The sequence below is a fragment of the Rana temporaria genome, chromosome 1, assembly GCF_905171775.1.
Source record: "Rana temporaria chromosome 1, aRanTem1.1, whole genome shotgun sequence".
Lineage (NCBI taxonomy): Eukaryota > Metazoa > Chordata > Amphibia > Anura > Ranidae > Rana > Rana temporaria.
This window is the reverse complement of record NC_053489.1, coordinates 520,170,422-520,191,078: the sequence shown is the minus strand read 5'-3', so window position 1 is coordinate 520,191,078 and position 20,657 is coordinate 520,170,422. Positions and strand designations below refer to the sequence as shown.

General features: G+C 40.6%; 1 protein-coding gene across 3 annotated transcripts in view; it reads left to right on the top strand.

The window, feature by feature from the left end:
* TTC29 (tetratricopeptide repeat domain 29) overlaps positions 1 to 20,657 on the top strand; it is a 374,706-nt gene that overhangs the window by 203,448 nt on the left and 150,601 nt on the right. For all 3 annotated transcript variants that reach the window (XM_040331767.1, XM_040331774.1, XM_040331760.1), the window contains exon 6: positions 11,640 to 11,852. In XM_040331767.1, coding sequence (XP_040187701.1) covers positions 11,640 to 11,852 — 213 coding nt within the window. The remainder of the gene's footprint in view (positions 1 to 11,639; positions 11,853 to 20,657) is intronic.

The window sequence follows — 20,657 nt, the reverse complement described above, 5'->3', positions numbered from 1 at the left end:
TTGATCTGGAGATATTGCGATCAACTTGAGGTGAGCAGCTGGGCACACCAGAGGTGTATATATGTAATCTTGGTGTTGGCTCAACTACTCTATCCCACTCACACTCCGGATTCAAGGGTCTTATATATACTTTCTCTAGAACTACCTTCCGTGTGTTTTTCCTTAAAAGTGTGTATTTTGTGTATTATTATTTATACAACACTTGCACTGTTGGAGACTGACTTTTGATGAAACACACCCATACACGGCAGAACTGTGCCAGATTTGGACTTTTTTCAGAGTACTGGACTTTTATTGAGAACCGTTGTTTTGTGATTCATTGTTATTTTTATGTTAGACAATATTATCTTCACTAGTCACTGTGTAGTACTCTACCCTATTTCATTATTTGTCCCCCACATATTTTACAGCGCAAGTATTTCACTTGACACACTATGGACTCTTACCTTTAATTTTATGCTACTAGCGCTGCATACACCCATTTTTTATGCTTTTTTATTGTCGCCATACAATTTATGCCAGCTGCTTCTGTAATACTAGCGCAGTGATTAACCACCTGAGACACGAATGACGGCTACAGCGCGGATCTGAAAATCCAACTAGACGTCAATTGATGTCCGCCCCTTTGGGCGTTCCCCGCGCGCGCTCCAGAGCGCACAGCTGGGAAACTCTGTGTTGGCCGTGTCCCTTGGACACAGCCAAATACAGATCGCCGCGAACGGACAATCAGAGTGGCCGTTTGCAAGGCAATCTGTGCGGCCAATGAGAGATGATCTCATATGTAAACATATGAGATCATCTCTCATTGCCGGCTCACACAGAGACAGCGTTCTGTCTCTGGAGAGGAGACCGATCTGTGTCCCTTGTACATAGGGACACAGATCGGTCACCCCCCCAGTCACCCCCCCTCCACCTACAGTTAGAACACTATGCAGGGAATACATTTAACCCCTTCCTCGCCCCTAGTGTTAACCCCTTCAATGCCAGTCACATTTATACAGTAATTAGTGCATATTTATAGCACTGATCGCAGTATAAATGTGAATGGCGGCAAAAATGTGTCAAAAGTGTCCGATGTGTCCGCCATAGCGTCGCAGTCCCAATAAAAATCGCAGATCGTTGCCATTTCTAGTAAAAAAAATAAAATAAAAAATAATAATTCTGTCCCCTATTTTGTAGGCGCTATAACTTTTGCGCTTATTGCGATTTTTTTTTTTTTTTACCAAAAATATGTAGAAGAATACGTATCGGCCTAAACTGAGAAAAAAAAATGTGTTTTTTTTAAATTGGCATATTTATTATAGCAACAAGTAAAAAATATTTTTTTTCAAAATTGTCGCTCTTTTTTGTTTATAGCGCAAAAAATAAAAACCGCACGGGCGATCAAATACCACCAAAAGAAAGCTCTACTTGTGGGGAAAAAAGGACATCAATTTTGTTTGGGAGCCACGTCGAACGACTGCGCAATTGTCAGTTAAAGCGACACAGTACCGGAAGCTGAAATTTCACCTGGGCAGGAGGGGGGTATATGTGCCCAGTAAGCAAGTGGTTAATCTTGAATTAAAAAAAAAACACATATGTGCTTGATAACAGAAATCAGGTGAAATAGCTGGATTTTTATGAAAAGGCAGTATTTAATGCATGCACAAAGTTTTAAAAACGGCACATACCGAGTTTTACCTTAGTGCATTTGTTCCTACTAGCTCAGTGCTGTCTGGATCCTCCTGTAATCAGAGCACAATAGAAAGCTAAACACAATTCCCACCATAGGCACTTCTCATTGTCTTCCACAACTTTAATGCAAGCAAAATTCTCTCAATTTCAGGATCAGTCAGCCTTCATGTAGCTTTTGATTGGTCTGTTACAATTGCTAATTACAATTGGAAGCCAGATGGCAGGTCACACTGGGGTTGATTTACTAAAACTGTGGTTGATTTACTAAAACTGGAGAGTGCAAAATCTGGTCGACTGTGCGCTGTAGCCAATCAGCTTTAGCTTGTTCAATTAACCACTTGCTTACTGGGCACATATACCCCCCTCCTGCCCAGGTGAAATTTCAGCTTCCGGCACTGAGTCGCTTTAACTGACAATTGCGCGGTCATGCGACGTGGCTCCCAAACAAAATTGACGCTCTTTTTTTCCCCATAAATAGAGCTTTCTTTTGGTGGTATTTGATCACCTCTGCGGTTTTTATTTTTTGCGCTATAAACAAAAAAAGCAACAATTTTGAAAAAAAAATCAATATTTTTTACCTGTTGCTATAATAAATAGCCCAATTTTTTTTTAAAAAACATTTTTTCTCAGTTTAGGTCGATACGTATTCTTCTACATATTTTTGGTAAAAAAAAAAATCGCAATAAGCGCTTACAAAATATGGGACAGAATTATTATTATTTTTTTTTTTACTAGTAATGGCGGCGATCTGCGATTTTTTTATTAGGACTGCGACATTATGGCGGACACATCGGACACTTTTGACACATTTTTGGCGCCATTCACATTTATACAGCGATCAGTGCTATAAATATGCACTAATTACTGTATAAATGTGACTGGCATTGAAGGGGTTAACACTAGGGGGTGAGGAAGGGGTTAAATGTGTACCTGTATTGTGTTCTAACTGTGGGGGGAGGGGGGTGACTGGGGGAGGTGACCAATGCTGTGTCCCTATGTACAAGGGACACAGATTGGTCTCCTCTCTCCCCTGACAGGATGTGGAGCTCTGTGTTTACACACAGAGCTCCACGTCCCTGCTCTGTCATTACCGATCGCGGGTACCTGGCGGACATCGCGGCCGCCAGGCACGCGCATCGGCATTTCGGGGACGCGCCGCCGCCTGCGCGCTCGCGTGCCCCCCAGTGGCTGGAGGAATCCAGGACGTCATATGACGTCCTGTTGGATTTTCAGAGCCACCGTGAAGCCGTCATTTGACAATGGCCCGGGGCTCAAGTGGTTAAGCTTTGACAATAAAACCTGGAAGTTTGATTGATTTCTATGCAGCGCTTCACCATATTTTGCAGTCCAGTTTTAGTAAATCAATCCCACTGTTTATTATCCCTCTGTGTGATTGTTTGTTTAGCAGTCAGGAAGCTCTCCAGAACCCTGGACCTAAGCTGAGCAGGCCAATTCCCCAAAAATTCTCCTGCATAGTCAACCCTAGTGAATCTACTGCCCACCCATTCCCATTTCCTGAAAATTGCTACAAGGTGGTAAACCTAAAGCCACAGTATGATGATCATTTTAAATCTCATCAATCTGTAAGGAATATGCAGTGGGCATCATGGGGAATATCATTAACCACTTCCAGACCGCTGTACGACTATATACGGCCTAACTTTAAAGATACATATCTCGGTAACGGCAGCAGCTGCTGCCACAACCGAGGTATGTATCTTTACTGTCAGCGGTTCTGGTAACGATAACGGCGGTCTCCGCGGCGGATGCGCCGCGAGATCGCCGTTATCGGTGGCGGGAGAGGGGCCCCCCCCTCCCGCCGCTCTCCCGCGCCCTCCGCCGCTTACCGGAGCCGTCGGTAGCGGCGGAGGAGATCGCGACCGTTCGGGAGCTGAGCGGGGACGAGACTGAAGGAAAAATCTCCTTCGCCCGTCCCCATAGCTCGGCTGGGCGGAAGTGACGTCAAAACGTCAGTCCCGCCCAGCCTCTTAAAGAAACATTTTTTTTTTTTGTCATTTGAAAAAATGACATTTTCCAATTTTTTTTTTTTTTTCTCATTTTAGTCTAAATATAAGATCTGAGGTCTTTTTGACCCCAGATCTCATATTTAAGAGGACCTGTCATGCTTTTTTCTATTACAAGGGATGTTTACATTCCTTGTAATAGGAATAAAAGTGATCATTTTTTTTTAATTTTTTTTCCCAGTGTAAAAAATAATAAAATAAAAAAAAAAAAATAAGAAAAAAAAAAAAAATGTTTTTTAAAGCGCCCCGTCCCGACGAGCTCGTGCGCAGAAGCGAACGCATACGTGAGTAGGCCCGCATATGAAAACTGTGTTCAAACGACACAAGTGAGGTATCGCCGCGATCGTTAGAGCGAGAGCAATAATTCTAGCCCTAGGCCTACTCTGTAACTCAAAAAATGCAACCTATAGAATTTTTTAAACGTCGCCTATCGAGATTTTTAAGGGTAAAAGTTTGACGCCATGCCACGAGCGGGCGCAATTTGTAAGCGTGGCATGTTGGGTACCATTTTACTCGGCGTAACATTATCTTTCACAATATATAAAAAAATTGGGCCAAATTTATTGCTGTCTTATTTTTTAATTCAAAAAAGTGATTTTTTTCCAAAAAAAGTGCGCTTGTAGGACCGCTGCGCAAATATGGTGTGACAAAAAGTATTGCAATGATCGCCATTTTATTCTCTAGGGTATTAGAAAAAAAAATATATATAATGTTTGTGGGTTTTAAGTAATTTTCTAGCAAAAAAAAATGTTTTAGTCTTGTAAACGCCAAATCTGAAAAACACCCAAAGTAGAGAAGTGGTTAAGAACCCATTCTATTCCTTAAGAATAGCTAAGCTGGTGTGTGTTTTTGTGGCTGGGTAAACGCACTGAATGTTATAAAACACTAACAATTATTTAGATCCATTGGTAACTCACGTTGTAGTAGCATATTCAATGTTTTGCTAGATGTAATATCATAACTGGGATTCTCCTTTAAGTTCTGATTGGTCAGTTGAATAATTGGGGTCCATAGTTACAGATTCTTCATTGATCTTGAAGACCTTCAACATCATTTGTACCCTCCATGTGCATTTACATGCACTTTCTTAGACATAAACAATATGATTATATAATTGTAGGCAGTATAGATATGGACTGGTTCTCAAAAAACACAGCAGGGGTAGATGTACACCCACTATCACCAAATTCTTAAAGTTTAGTTTTGAACTTTTTAAGTCACAGGCTTAAAAAGATTGGTCAAATATTATTTTGCTTTCTACAGAGCAGACTATCTTCTGTTTACAACAGACTCTCTGAACTGTCAAATTATTTTCCTACGATTGCCTCTACCACTTTAACTTCTGTTGGCGAGGGTAAAAAAAAATGCACATGCTTATGGGAAAGTAGATAATTAGCTGCCCTCCAGATTGCTGATATGAAGCAGTCGGGCAGGTCAGCTAGTACATCTTGCAATTTGTGACATAATAAATTACTTGAACAAGACCGGAAGCAGTCTTTGAACCTAATTAACATCCCACCAGATTAATGTCAGGTCTCGGCAAGCAGTGCTTTACAAGGATACCTTATTTATTTAATTATGGGTGAGTGTATAATGCTGTTCTTGCTCCTGCAATGAACCTTCAATTGTGCCAGCTTTTATTCTTAAGTGGGGGTAACGCATCCCTCCCCCCTCCTTGTCTCCTCTCTCTGCTTTTCGACTAATCAATGCAATGCTGAATGAGTTCATTTTAGTACACTCAATCATGGCTCTAATGTTTGTAGCTCACGGGTGCAAGCATCAGTAATGTAAGAATGTTATATGGTTTTAGTTTGGGCCATTTCATTAAATATTCATGACATCAAAAAATGTGCATCAAAATAGCGTCTGGAAGAATTACATTTATGTGCCTGCTTTTATGGCAGCTTCACATTTAAACCCATTTGTGTTAAGATCAGTCTTTGTACAGGGAAAATAATGCAGCTGATGAAGTCATTCACATGTTTCTGGTTCTAATGTTTGGCCAGTAGTTATGGTTTGCATATATTAAAATAATGAGAGTGTAATGCTCTGTTATTATGTAGTATGTATTATTTTATGAATACAGACAAGCAACTCAGAGTGTTCCAATGCACTGTGCCGCTGGAGGCAGCACTTACGGTGCCTTCCCCTCAACCCTTTTATAAATCCAACCCCACTGACAGCCGTCCCCACTCACTCACAATTCTGGTTATATTTGCTGATGTGGAACTTTGGTACTCTGATATATATTCTGCATCCGTGTGATGATTCCCCAGAGTCCATACTAGTATTAAACAGCAGGGGGCCTACGGCAATGCAAGAACCTCCACTCGCTTCCTAAGGGCAAGACTTCCGACAGACGCCACATAGCAAGAATGGCTTCAGATGCAGAATACAAACAGCTTGAGAAATCAATCTACAGTATCTTTCTATCTATCTATCTATCTATCTTACTTATTGTTCAGAATTTCCTTATTGCAATACGGGACCTATATTCTTGTGCACCTTTATTTTTCTAGAAAATACTCATATACTGTGTACATCACCCTTAAACTTCTGTTCACAGCAGCCAGTTAGAGGGGGAATGAAAGAAGGAATCTAGCTGGTTGCTTTCTGCAAAAACTTGTATTCTTAACCATGGGTTATATACTGCTACCTTTGGGTGAATGGACAATGGCAATAATGTTGCTAGGGTTGCCCGTAGAGCGTACATATTTACCTCCACTCACTCTATGAGGCATCAGATTTTTAGCGAACAGTAAGGAGTGATCAAGACAGAGGGGAGGGACCTGTGTCCTGTATTGTACTTCTAGATCCAAGATAAGGAATTTACAGGTAAGGGCACAGTAGAAAACACAGGGCTTGTATTTATAGACCATTGGACATATCCAAACAATAAAACTGAGCAGTGGACAACAGCATGGCAACATAAGAAATACAAGGGTTTAAGGAGCAAAATACTCAGATAACAGCTTGAATCAGCTTGTGGCTGAAACTTGTATCAACTGAAGCCTGAACATTCACTTGGTATAACTTGGTGAATTCCAAAATAAGGAATTAACGGGTAAATCAATATTCCTGTTGTCTGAATCGTACCTTAAGGGGCACAGGGTGCATTTGGTTGTGATGTTGTCTTCAGGCATTTGGACACTGCCATAACAAAGTTGTAAGGACAGCCCAGTATAACTCCTCCCACTATCCTGCCTCAGTGTTATGCTAATGTCCTAGATTAAAGCACATCTCTCCTCTGGGAGAAAAAAAAACTTTCTTAAAATTTGATCAAGATTCTTTTTCATATAGCAAGCTTCTTCAGTTGCTGTAGCACTAGAAAGGACTACTGTTTGCCATTAAAACTCTGCTGAGAAGTAGAAGTTGGACTGGCCTGTAATGTGTTCTTTTGCACTGGACTGTGCTGAAGGTGCTCACCTAGGTACTTATGTGCTACATGTGTGGCAGCTGCAGAGTGCTTTACAGGTCCAGGGCCTTGGTGCACTTAGGCCAGTGTGGGTGAAGCATAGCAGAGTGGTTTGTTCGCTTAATCCTGCCTGTCCATTCCCATGTGTGTCTGTTGGGAACCACAGATCTTAGCTTCTATAAGTAGGGCTTTTGCCCTTATTTACAGGGAGCCTGCTGGAGCTTAATTGTTCCTGTCCCCCTAAAGGATTTAATCAACAAGCTCTGACTATGACACATTTGGTTCCATGGCGGGTAGCGGGAAGATGCCAGGCTTGCATTTTTGCACTCAAGAGGCCCTTACTGCAGCTGTGCAGGCTCATTGACCCTACTGAGTCTGCACAGGCCCCCCCTCCTAAAAGCCTTACTATACATGGGTGCACCACTTTGCAGGTGCTTTGCATGGATCTTGTACAAAATATAAGTAGATCTACGTAGAGTGGTTAACTCCCACATCCCTGATATTGCAATGAAATAAAAGCCATTACTCGCATTGGGGACTTTAGCACAGCCATACAAAACAGAGCTGCACCAAATTTTGCACTCTCCAGTTTTAGTAAATCAACCATGTGGTGTTTTATAGGTACTTCAAAACAATCTGCCCTGCCGGGCAGATATGTATTAGAACTACACCCATCCATCAGACACACAAGGGACCTCAGGGATTGACCATTGCCAGCCAAGAGGCGCAACCATCCATGGCAGAGGTCACAAATAAAAACAACATAAAAATTAATAAACTCTAGCTCCCAATGTTATACAATTTTCCAAAAATTAAACAAATAAAGAATAAAAAAAAACAATGACAGCAGAACCATCATGGTTGATATACTGTATACTGTAGTAAAAGAGCAGCAAACATAAATAAAAGTCTTTACCATGCAAAAGATGGGAGGCGAGTCCACTCTTGCATATAATCTGTAAGTATGGCACTTAACAGGGAGGAGGTAAACAAGACCCAGTCATGCTTATTTGTATTTGTATGCTTATTTGTATTGGGGCCTTGGTGGCAGAGCAGATTGTTTTGAAGCACCTATAAAACACCATTTATTCATGTACTACCCTGCCACAGGATACAAGGGTATAGTGGTGTTTTGTATATAACATTGTATAGATATACCAGAGCATTTAAGTGTTTTAAATAGCATGTTTTAAACTTTTTGTACAAATAAAATATGTTCATTTTATATAAAGAAATTTGCTTTGTGTGGGTGCACTTAAGTCCCATGGGAGTAATGTTTTTTTTTGTTTAATTGCAATATCAGGGATGTGACTTACCACTATGCGTAGATCTACTTATGATACTTTGTGATGGTTTTTGTTTAATTGCATGGATCTTGTTTCCTTCCCACCATCTCTTCCATGTTTGCATCAGCTCCACGATCCTTTGGACATTACCTGGGATCTCTGTTGCTTTACATTATGTGGCCATAGCTATCATTAACCCTTTCCTTTCCTACTCCAGCAGAAATCGTGTAAGTACCCGTATGTGTACTCCCTCACTCTCACACCTAGTATGGCATAAGCAAAAGGCAGTGGTCCAGGGGGCTTTGTCAGCTTACAATCTACTAACAGTGCCAAGGATGTTGCAGTGTCCTCCCTAAGGGAAGGTCACAACAGAGTCTTTCTTAACCCTTTCATGGGCAACTCCTCCATTAGCTCTATTGAGGGAAGAATTATCTAACTTTATAAGCAAAATTGCAGTCATGATAACTGACTCAGAATGCAAGGGCTGAAAGGTGCTTCCATGCCCTCTCCTCAACAGTCTGTCTCTAAATTTCCCTGGGGGCTACAGTTGCTTCTACACAAACTGTCGGTGAGGAGTACTGTATCTTTTCCTTATTTGAGGTATTGGTACAAGAGTCCCAATCTGCAGACATACAGTAAATCCCAAACTCCAACATACCAGTGCAGTCCTTATTGCTGCAGTCCATGCATGCTTAAACTTGGAGCTTCCTGCATCAGCTACAGATTACGAGCCTGGGTTAAATAAAAGCAAAACTTTCCCTGTGCATTCCCCTTTTTCAACTGGTCTTGTATAGTGACTGGTTTAACCCAGAAAAAGTCTTTGCACCACCTCTTTTGCCCAGCAATACTATCTTAAGGAGGGGTTCCTTAAAAAGTGGGGCATTCCTGTTGTGGACCCAGCTATTTCATGTTTAATGAGCTGGTGGAAAAAAGACTAGAAGCCCTTTCTAAGGCCTTATTCTCCCAGGCAGGTCCTGAACTGCAGCCTGCCATTGCAGTCAAATCTATCTGCAAGACCGTAGCTGTTTAGTCAAATACTGTCTTAGGATCCTGGGTCTATCCTGATAAATCCTTCTGTCCAACAACTGGTGTTCATGCCTGCAGTCCTACTCTATTGTATCGGCGGGCTAGCTGATATTTAATGCCAAATAGCCAGAATGGGTCTCCTTTTGGTACACATGTGGAGGAACCTTTGGCTCTAAAGTTAGTTTCAATGCAAGAAATGTCTCTTACGTATTCCGTTTGACGTGAACCCCCTTTTTGGTGAATCTCTGGGAATTTCAGCAAGGAAATCACCTGTGGAATGAGTACCCTTTCACCCCAAAAAATAAAGGCAAAATCTCAATCTGGGAAATCTTCTACTCCTGAAGTTTTCATTTCTTTCAGGTCTCCAAATCCAATAAAAAGTGCCTACTTTCCAATTGTGGCATCCCACACAAACCATGGGTAAACTTTTAAGGAGTGCAACAGATACAATATACCTTCTTTGTGGGATACAGAGAAAGGCACCAAACTAATTTCAAATGCCCTGATTTCGCACTCCCCAAAATTGTATTACAGGATAAGTGCACTTTTAAACAAAGATCAGTATAGGATGTGATCCATCTACCAATACCATGCTATTAGGTCAAAGTGTGCAGGCAGACAGTGGATCGGGATGTAAACAATGCCGTGGGCCTTGGAACGAGATCTAGGTAACTATAGCATTTAGATGGGTAGGGTGGCCTAGACCTAATTAATGGAGTGAGGCCAAAATAGAACCATTGTGTGAAAGTTTCCTTGCCCTTTAAATTCAATCTGTCATCTTGCACTGGGCTACAAATTGAATCTATTGTTTAAAACTTTTAAAATTAATTCCTTTTTTATTTATTTTAGAATGTATTGCACTATAATATCAGCAACCTGCAAGCTAACACTGTCACTGTGCTTCTCCCTGTATAGAGCACAGTGACACCTGCAGCCAGGAGGATTGTTTTTAAACTGTATAGCTGTCATCATTACATGATCAGGTTCCCAATCATTGGTGTTAGACCAGAGCTCCAAATGCCAGTACAGCCTTGGGTGCCTGCATCTGTGCGTTTCTAGTCTCACAATATAAAGTAGATTCATATTCTCCCAGCATGCGGATTGTGCCGAGGAATTACGTTAAACTACAGTTATAAATAGTTATGGTAATGTTGTAAATGGTAAAGTTAAGAATTTCCAGGAAATTTACCCAGGCCTGTCTGTCCCTCACTGTGATGTTTATATGTCTGTCAAAGTTTGTAGCCATAATTTTCTGAAAAATAGGCTCAATTTCCAAAGATCACACATCAAGAGAACGATCTTTATTTTTCAAAAAAGTTACAGTCATTTTTAGCTGCATCCAATGAGATCCGAAAATCATAATCACATGGCTGAAAATTAAAATCTTTATCCAAGTGTGTTATCTTTTTAAATTAAGACAAATGTTTCTCAGTCTGTATTTTTATCTCTGTGGCCATCCTTCAGTATCCCTGTCCATGAATTATTATAAACTTGTTTGTTAATTTTGGCGGTATCTGATTCACCTCTGAATCCATTGACCCTTTGTCTGGGTTTACACTGATGCAAATTTACAGCAGGTTTCATGCGTTTAGGAACACACAGATTCGCAGATCATGTAAAAAGCATAGTATTCCATGGCTTTGGTTCACATCTATGCGTTGCGAATTTGGTGCGAAAAAAAAAGGGTCCTGTGCATGTTGACTGTGGGTGCAATGCAAATTCCTATGGTGCAGTGGGTATTTTATCTTCATAGGCTTCAATTGAACTCGCAGTAAATTCACAGCACACAGTTTACATCTCTGCGAATTGTTCACGTCTACCTCAAAACGCAAGGAAAATTCTCACCTCACACAGGACAAAAAAAAACAGATCAAATTCGCAGTACATCGGATCGCAGTAGTGTGAACCTAGGCTTAAGAATGATTTTAAATGGTCTCTAAACTCTAATGAACTCTGTTATCTTATATTGTACAGCAAAGGCCTTTCCCATGTAACTGTAACAATATTTACATATCTATCATACCTCAAATAATTACATAAACCATATACTTTGCAACTACTTTAGTTAGATTGATTGTAATTGCGATTTAGATGTATGGTGTCACTGCTATATACAGAGCACAACACTTTAGTAAACATTTTTAGAATTATGTAAAGATTGGCCTCATTGCTGCTGTGAAGTAACTGTATTTAAACATATCTTCTATATTGTAGGTCAGTTGGAGAAAGCTGCTGAGCATTATGAGGCATTCTATCATCTAACAGCAAGCCGGTTATGGAAAGATGAGACAGGCCGCACTCACAACTCACTGGCCTGTGAGAACCTCTGGAGAATATACACACTGCTATCAGACAAAATGCTGGAGAACAGACAATGGCAACAGGCCATCAAAACTCTAATAAAAGCACTTGATATGGCAAGAGAAGGTAGGTGGAATATAACGCCATCATATTTCCTTTTTTTTTTATGTACTTCTCATCTTTTGCCCATGAGTAAACTAAACGTTCTGAAATGCTTGTCTAGGTGATCATTTCCTTCCATTTCAGAGACAAATTTCATCAATATATTAACTTTCTGTAAAACAGACTTCCTTGTATCACATTTGCAAGGACTAAAAGAAGAAATAATGAGTCTGTGTTTACATGTTTTGAATGTATACAGTATCTCACAAAAGTGAGTACACCCCTCACATTTTAGTAAATATTTTATTATTTCTTTTCATGTGACAACACTGAAAAAATTACACTTTGCTACAATGTAAAGTAGTGAGTGTACAGCTTGTATAACAATGTAAATTTGCTGTCCCTTCAAAATAACTCAATACAGCCATTAATATATAAACCACTGGCAACAAAAGTGACTACACCCTTAAGTGAAAATGTCCAAATTAGGCCCAGTTATCCATTTTCCCTCCCCGGCATCACGTGACTCATTAGTATTACAAGGTCTCAGGTGTAAATGGGGAGCAGGCGTGTTAAATTTGGTGTTATCGCTCTCACTCTCTCATACTGGTCACTGGAAGTTCAACATGGCACCTCATGGCAAAGAACTCTCTGAGGATCTGGAAAAAAAAGAATTGTTGCTCTATATAACGATGGCCTAGGCTATAAGAAGATTGCCAAGACCCTGAAACTGAGCTGCGGCACGGTGGCAAGACCATACAGCCAGGAGCGGACTGACCCAAGGGCCCCATGCCCCTAGGGGGCCCATCAGGGTTGCCAGACTCAGTAAAACCAGGGACAGTATGTAGAAATCTGTGTTTTTTTACATTTGTCCCTGAAATGTCCCTTACCGACATTTGGTCTAAAAATCCCAAGATTATAGCTGCCCCGCCTCTCCAGTACCTTCACAGTGTCTGTATTTTGTGTGTGTATACTGTGTGTCTGTGTGTGAATACTGTGTATATATACTGTCTATGTGTGTGTATTCTGTGTGGCCCCATAATCTATTGCCTGGGGGCCCCATAATCTCCTATTGCTCGGGGGCCCCATAATTTCCTATTGCCAGGGGGCCCCATAATTTCCTATTGCCTGGGGGCCCCATAATCTCCTATTGCCCAGGGACCCCATAATCTCCTATTGCCCAGGGGCACCATAATCTCCTATTGCCCGGGGCCCCATAATCTCCTATTGCCCGGGAGGCCCATAATCTCCTATTGTTTAAGGGCCCCATAATCTCCTACTGCCCGGGGGCCCCATAATCTCCTATTGCCCGGGGGCCCCCTAATCTCCTATTGCCGGGGGCCCCATAATCTCCTATTGCCCAGGGGCCCCATAATCTCCTATTGCCCGGGGGCCCCATAATCTCCTATTGCTCGGGGGCCCCATGAGTTGTGAGTCCGCCCCTGCATACAGCAGTTTAACAGGACAGGTTCCTCTCAGAACAGGCTCGCCATGGTCAACCAATGAAGTTGAGTGCAAGTGCTCAGCGTCATATCCAGAGGTTGTCTTTAGGAAATAGACCTATGAGTGCTTCCAGCATTGCTGCAGAGTTTGAAGGGGTGGGGGGTCGGCCTGTCAGTACTCAGACCATACGCAGCACACTGCATCAAATTGATCTGCATGGCTGTCGTCTCAGAAGGAAGTCTCTTCTAAAGATGATGCACAAGAAAGCCTGCAAACAGTTTGCTAAAGACAAGCAGACTAAGGACATGAATTACTGGAACCATGTCCTGCGGTCGAATGAGACCAAGATAACTGTTTTTGGGTTAGATGGTGTCAATTATGTGTGGCAGCAACCAGGTGAGGAGTATGAAGACAAGTGTGTCTTGCCTACAGTCAAGAATAGTGATGGGAGTGTCATGGTCTGGGGCTGCATGAGTGCTGCAGGCACTGGGGAGCTACAGTTCATTGAGGGAACCATGAATGCCAACTGTATGTACTGTGATATACTGATGCAGAACATAATCTCCTCCCTTTGGACGCTGTAACCAACAAACCTTATGACTTTTTCCCCCCACAAATAGAGCTTTCTTTTGGTGGTATTTTATCACCTCTGCGGTTTTTATTTTTTGCGCTGTAAACAAAAAAAAGCGACAATTTTGAAAAAATATATATATTTCTTCATCAGTTTAGGCCGATACGTATATTGATTGGTTTGCACAAAAGTTATTGCATCTACAAAATAGTGGATAGATTTATGGCATTTTTATTATTATTTTTTTTATTAGTACTAATGGCGGTGATCAGCAATTTTTAGTGGGACAGCGACATTGGGGCGGACAGATCGGACACTTTTGACATTTTTTTGGGACCAATGACATTTCTACAGTGATCAATGCTAAAAATAGCCACTGATTATTGTATAAATGTCACTGGCAGAGAAGGAGTTAACACTAGGGGGTAATCAAGGGGTTACGTGCTCCCTAGGGAGGTGTTTCTAACTGTGGGGGCAGTGTAGTGACTGGAGGAGGAAAGAGATCGCTGTTCCTAATCAGGAACAGCAGATCTGTCTATCCTTCCCTGACAGAATGGGGATTTGTCTGTTTACATTGACAGATCCACATTCTGTCTCTGTCAGGAGCGATCGTGGGGCCGGCGGACATCGCGTCCGCCGGCCACGGGCATCGGCTCCGGTGTCACGCTTTGGGCAATCGCCTCCTAGTGGTCTTAAAGCGGCCGATGTACAATGACAGAGATTCACCCAGGAGAGCCAACCTGCCATAGTATAACTGCGGCGGCTGGACCTTAAGCGGTTAAACTTATAATCTCATCCAAAAGTGTGATAAGAGATATAAGAACTGTAAACACTGGTTGTTACTTTTAGTAAAATAAAATGTAATCATTTTTTTTTTTTTTTAAGTGTCCACGTGTGTTAGGAGCTGTTAGGAAACATTATCACTTGCTTAATCTATTTGCAGCCTGGGTAAATTGTAATGTTTTTTTGCCCAAAGTATGATTGCAGATTTCTCCAATGTGCTGGGATGTAATTTATTATTTGATTGTCTGCAGACGGGAGATGCATGCAAGTGTCCAGTTAAATCAAATATAAAAAAGGAACAAGAGCTTTGCAACAATATTTTTACAGTTACTGCAATAAACTCATTTACAGTAGCATTCATACAGTCTTTTTGAAAAGAAGCTCTCGGTATCAACATTTCAGATGTTAATTTCCTTAACACCTCCAACCCCTATGCCATGTACACATGATCGGTTCATCCGATGAAAATCATTTGGAAAATATAAGTCAACCTTGGTAGAATATTCATTTTTAAAGCGTTAATTTTTCCTGTCCATGAAAGGGGCTTATGTCCCAGGTTCTCCAGATGTTCTTTAGTCTTATTAAGCGCTGGTATATAATTGGCCTTGAACATAGTCCCTACAGGTGCAGTTAGTTTTATTCCCAGATATCCCAATCCCACCTTACACCATACAAAGGGGAATTTTGGTTGAATCGCCCCCATGTTCCTCCCTTGGAATAGTAATATTCAAAATCTCAGATTTAGACATATTTATTTTGAAGTTAGTCAATTTTCCATATCTGGTTAGCTCACCTAATATAACTGGGATTGTTATTCTAGGGTTAGACATATAGAAAAGCAGGTCGTCTGCATATGCAGCTACCTTAAACTCCCTTTCCCCTACTTTTACCCCTCCAATATCAGTTTTTTTTACGGATAGCCGCTACTAGGGGTTTCAATGCTATTACAACAGCATTGGCAACAGGGGGCACCCCTGCCTTATTCCATTATATAAGCCCAAAGGAGGTGATAGGTTCCCGTTTATTCTAATTTTAGCCGTTGGGTGATGATAAAAGGCCAATATCCATTTCATCATCTTTGCCCCAATACCCAGATGTCTTAACGTTCCAAACATGAGGCACCAGTCCACCCTGTCAAAGGCCTTTTTGGCATCAATCGACAGGAATGCGACTGGGCCCCCCCCCTCTACTTCATGAATTGAAAACAATGACTTCAAGACGTTATCTTTTCCCTCTCTCCCTGATACCAACCCTACCTGATTGCTGTTTACCCAGCTTGGTAGCAGGGGCTTTAATCTTTCCGCTATTACTTTAGCGAAAATCTTTATATCTGTATTCAACAGGAATATTGGGCAATAACTCGCTGGGACTGTTGGATCCTTCCCTTCTTTTAAGATGATGGTTATATAGGCTAATAATGATTCTTCCCGCAAGGTCTCTCCTTCGGCCAAGGTGTTAAAATATTTGCATAATCTAGGGATCAGAAACTTTTGAAATCTCTTATAATATAAAATAGAGTACCTGTCAGGGCCCAGGCTCTTTCCCAGAGCCATGCTTTTTATTACACTTCTTACTTCTTCTGGAGTAATTGGTGCTTCAAGTTGCTCAAGTTTCTCCTTAGGTAACATGGGAAGGTCAAGACCTCTCCAGTACTCATAAATTTCTCCCTCCCTACATTCCTCGATCTGGCTCACGTTGTATAATGAGCTATTTCAAGGGACGAATGGACCATCTCTCCCTGGTCGTTCTTAATTTTAGGGATAAAGGATTCCCTTTCTCTCTTTTTCCCTGCTCCTGCCTCTATCAGTATCCCCCTTATGACAGCCTTATGCGCCTCCCACAGGACTGAGCGCGGAATTTCTGGTGTATCATTTACTGCAAAGAAGTTTTCAAGTTCCTGCTCAATCTTCTTAATTATCCCCGGATCCTGAATAAGGTAGTTGTTTAGTCTCCAGTTACTTCCTGTCCTAGTATTTAATATTTCTAACTTAATCACTACTGGGTCATGGTCAGATAAAGTAATTGCTTTGATCTCCACGCTTTTAAGAGCAGGTACTAATTGATGTTCCATAAAGATGTAGTCAATCCTTGAAAATGACCTATGGACTAGGGAGTAGAAAGTGTAATCTCTATTTCCTGGGTGCCTGACCCTCCATGTATCTACCAGCTGATGTTCCAGTAGTAGTTTTTTTACGGCCTTCTGTCTTTTAGCTGTATAATGAGATGGTCCCCCTGTTGTATCTATCTGCGGGTCTATGCTCAAGTTTAGATCCCCCACCATTATAAGTTTACCTTCTTTAAGAAAGTTTTTTTTTTAAACTTTCTTTAGAAATAAATCTGGTTCCCTATTTGGGGAATATATATTTGCCAGTGTACATTTCATATTGAACAAGGTCCCTTTACAAAGAGAAATCTCCCCTCGGGGTCTGCCAGTTGCTCTCTTACTATAAAAACTGTGGTCTTATCAAAACCTATGGCCACCCCCCTCGAGTGGCTAGATGTTGAATCTCCATAGAACCACATGGGGAACAAATGTAAAGCCAGTCTACACCCTGAAGCATGAGCAATACACGTTTCTTGAAGACAGACCACATTCGCCCCCAAAAAAGGAGCTTTTTGTTTACTTTGTATCTTTTACTTGGGGCATCCCCCTTACATTATAAGTAATTACATTTATTGTGGCCATGATTCATCATAGAGAGCACCTGGCAGACCGTGACAAATCCAGAGAGAAGGAAGCCTGGGGTCCATGTTAACCATAAGCCATAACAAATTTCCTAAGCCTGCCAAGATGTTATATCACTGGAGTTTAAAAATATGTTGGCTCTTGGCACCATTGAGGCATTCCCCAATAGTAGGTGAGGTTAGGCAAAGTTCAATTGTTCCAATTGGCTTGGTTGGCCTAGTCCTAAAGCCAAAAGGAACTTGGCAGTTCTGAAATTGGTGTTCAATGGCGTGGGTGTGCAAATAATTGAAGGATTAGGTCCTGTCCATTATATCACCACTCTTGATTGTGGTTTCACTATGCCAAAATGCTTTTTTGAGTTGTATGGGGCCCTGACCACCTTTTAGGCAGCCATGGACAAACTTCTAAGACCCTATAAAGAATTGTCATTGACTTACCTAGATGGCATTATCATCTTTAGCCAGTTCATGGTGTACACTGAAGAGGCCCACTATTTTGAGTGGGTGGTGGGTAATGGCATCATATAACTGCAGCTAAATCCATTCAAAAATAGCCCCGCCCCCACACAAAACAATGAACTACCAGGGTGCTGTTGAGCATTGATTCTTCCTGTCAATGTTTAACCACTTGCCTGTACATGATAACAAGCAGACAATTTACACTGACAGCCTGCAGAATCCCTGCATTGTACCCAGGCTCCTACAAATAAATTGTAAATGCACATTTTTTTACCTGCAAAAATGTTTTAATTTACCTATTTTTTTGTATTGTTTCAAAAAATGAATGTATTCTGTAAATCATATTTCCAGACTTTCAAAAAGAGTTCCTTGTGCAAATGAATGATTCAAAACTTGGTCTGGGTGCAGTCTAGTCCCAGATATTTGGGAGAGAAGAATACCCTGTTGCATGCTTAAGCCTGAAGCTCACTCTGGCTGAAAGAACTCTTCTGTTGTTGAAAGTAGGTGTCTCACAGTAAAGTCGGCATTGGAGACACCCCGGCACTACTTGTCAAACTGACCCTTTGGTCTAGTGTCAGATGATGCCCCTCTTTCCTGGATGGCACAAAATAAAGACAATAAATCACAGGTCACCAGTTGGTTTCTTGAACTTCGTAATTTTAAGTGTACATTAGTGCTTAAACCGTGGAGAATACACCACAAGGCAAATGCACTCTCTTTATCTATTGCTATTTTGCAAGATTGTCCAGACCCCCGGCCATGAAAAGGTTGCAGATATGTAGGAAGTCATCCTGGATCAGGGCTAATGGAGGTTATTTTGGGAAGACAGTTACTTCCCCTTTAGCTCTTACTATTAAGAACATTTGAGTTCACAGACAATGTTGGAATAATATTGTCAAAGTAAAGGAAGGCTCTAGAGCTACCGAAAGCAGAAGGACCGTGTCACAAATGGTAGGAGACTACCTGAATATCACAGCACTTTGCAAAACTGTCTGTGGGACTTTGTTGCTGTTTTTTTGCACTGAAGAAAAGTCTATTTATTTGTAATTTTTGCTGAATAAAGTTTTTTGTGTTTACTTTGTGGCAAATTTTGATTTGAAAGACTGTTTTGTGGAATGGTTTCATTCCCCCTTGATCTCCACTAAATGGTATAGTATTCCTATTAATTCTACTGCTTTAATTACCTTAGTCATACAGGAATAATGCTTTTAGACTTTGGAAGTCTAAACATACAAAAATGGATGTTGAAATGCAATAAAGTAGTGCAATAAATGCAATAAAGTATAATAGGCAAGAATATTCCATGTTAGACCATACGCTCATATTATCTACTACGCAGTTACATCTACTATCATGGAAATCTGATGACTTGTAGTTCAATGATTTGGAAATTCTCAAGAAAATTCATTTGGAAAAGCAGTAAATTGTGTTCTGACAGTCACTAAGATATTGGCAAACAGTGAACATTGATATTTAATTGTGATACATTTAAGGTCCTATTGGTGGTGTCTTGCCCTAAAATTTTAGCTAGAGGCTCTAAAGCTAAGATAAAAGCATAGGGGATAGGGCACCTTGTCTGGTGTGCCTACAAATGAGCATGTCCTTGGACTGGAAGCCTTTTAACAGTGAATTTGGCTCTAGGGGAAAGAGTAAATTGCTTTTTAGGATGTAAGGCATTTTTTTAACCAAAGCTGAATCTCTGAGGTACACAAAATAAATAATCCCAGGATAAGGTGTCAAAGGCTTTGTTAAGGTCAAGAGCTATGAGCCCAGTCTTTTTCTCAGACCCACCATGCCTATTTGAATGAAAAGCCAAAAGGTTTTTAATTCTGGTAGTATTTTGATTCTGATTTTAGATGCTTTTGGTTCTGATCAATAAAGGGAAAGCTATTTTCTGAAAAAATGGTGCAAAGCATACATTTTGATAAGGTAGTATGGGGAGAAGAAAGAATTGAATAGCATGAAACCACTTCAGAAAAATTGCTTGAGATTTTGGAAACATTATGTCATTGTAAGATCGTTAGGACGGTAGGAGGGAAGGATTTTGTCACCACACTAATAGGGATTCAAGTTTTTCCAGACTTTACAAAAAAAAAAAAATTGCAGTGAATATCAAAGGCTTACATTTTTTCAGATTTCATGTCTTTTTTTTTTCATAAAAGTAATTAGGTTTTCTTTTATACTGTATATTTTTATGGGTTGTAGCTTTTGTTCATTTGAGGGCATATGTTCATTACAAGTTTTATGAACTTGAGAGATAAGGCTATGAAATATCTTATCAGCTTTGTAAGCTGCCTTTCTTTTGACAGGTTATATAGATACATAGTTAGTCAGGTTGAAAAAAGACACAAGTCCATCCAGTTCAACCACAAAAAAATAAACAAACAAAATAAAAAACACAGTACAATCCCATACACCCAACTCCATACCCACAGTTGATCCAGAGGAAGGTGAAAAACCCCAGCAGAGCATGATCCAATTTGCTACAGCAAGGGAAAAAATTCCTTACTGATCCCCCGAGAGGCAATCGGATTTACCCTGGATCAACTTTACCTACAAATCTTAGTACTCAGTTATATTCTGTACATTTAGGAAAGAATCTAGGTTAATAAACATAATAAGTAATTTCCATTAAATAAATATTACATGCTGCTATAGTCTATTTCATAAAATGAATACCGCTTAGAATGAAGTAATGGGGTCTGTTTATAAAAAAAATTATCATCACAAATAATCACCATAATGGGGCTAATTTCCTTTAATTGTCAGTTCCAACTAGTGGCCATTATGCAGTATTTTCCTGATTGAGATATTTTGGGAAAATACCCAATTAGGGCCACTAGATGGTGCTGATCATAAGAAATAAAAATATTACAGTGATTATTCTA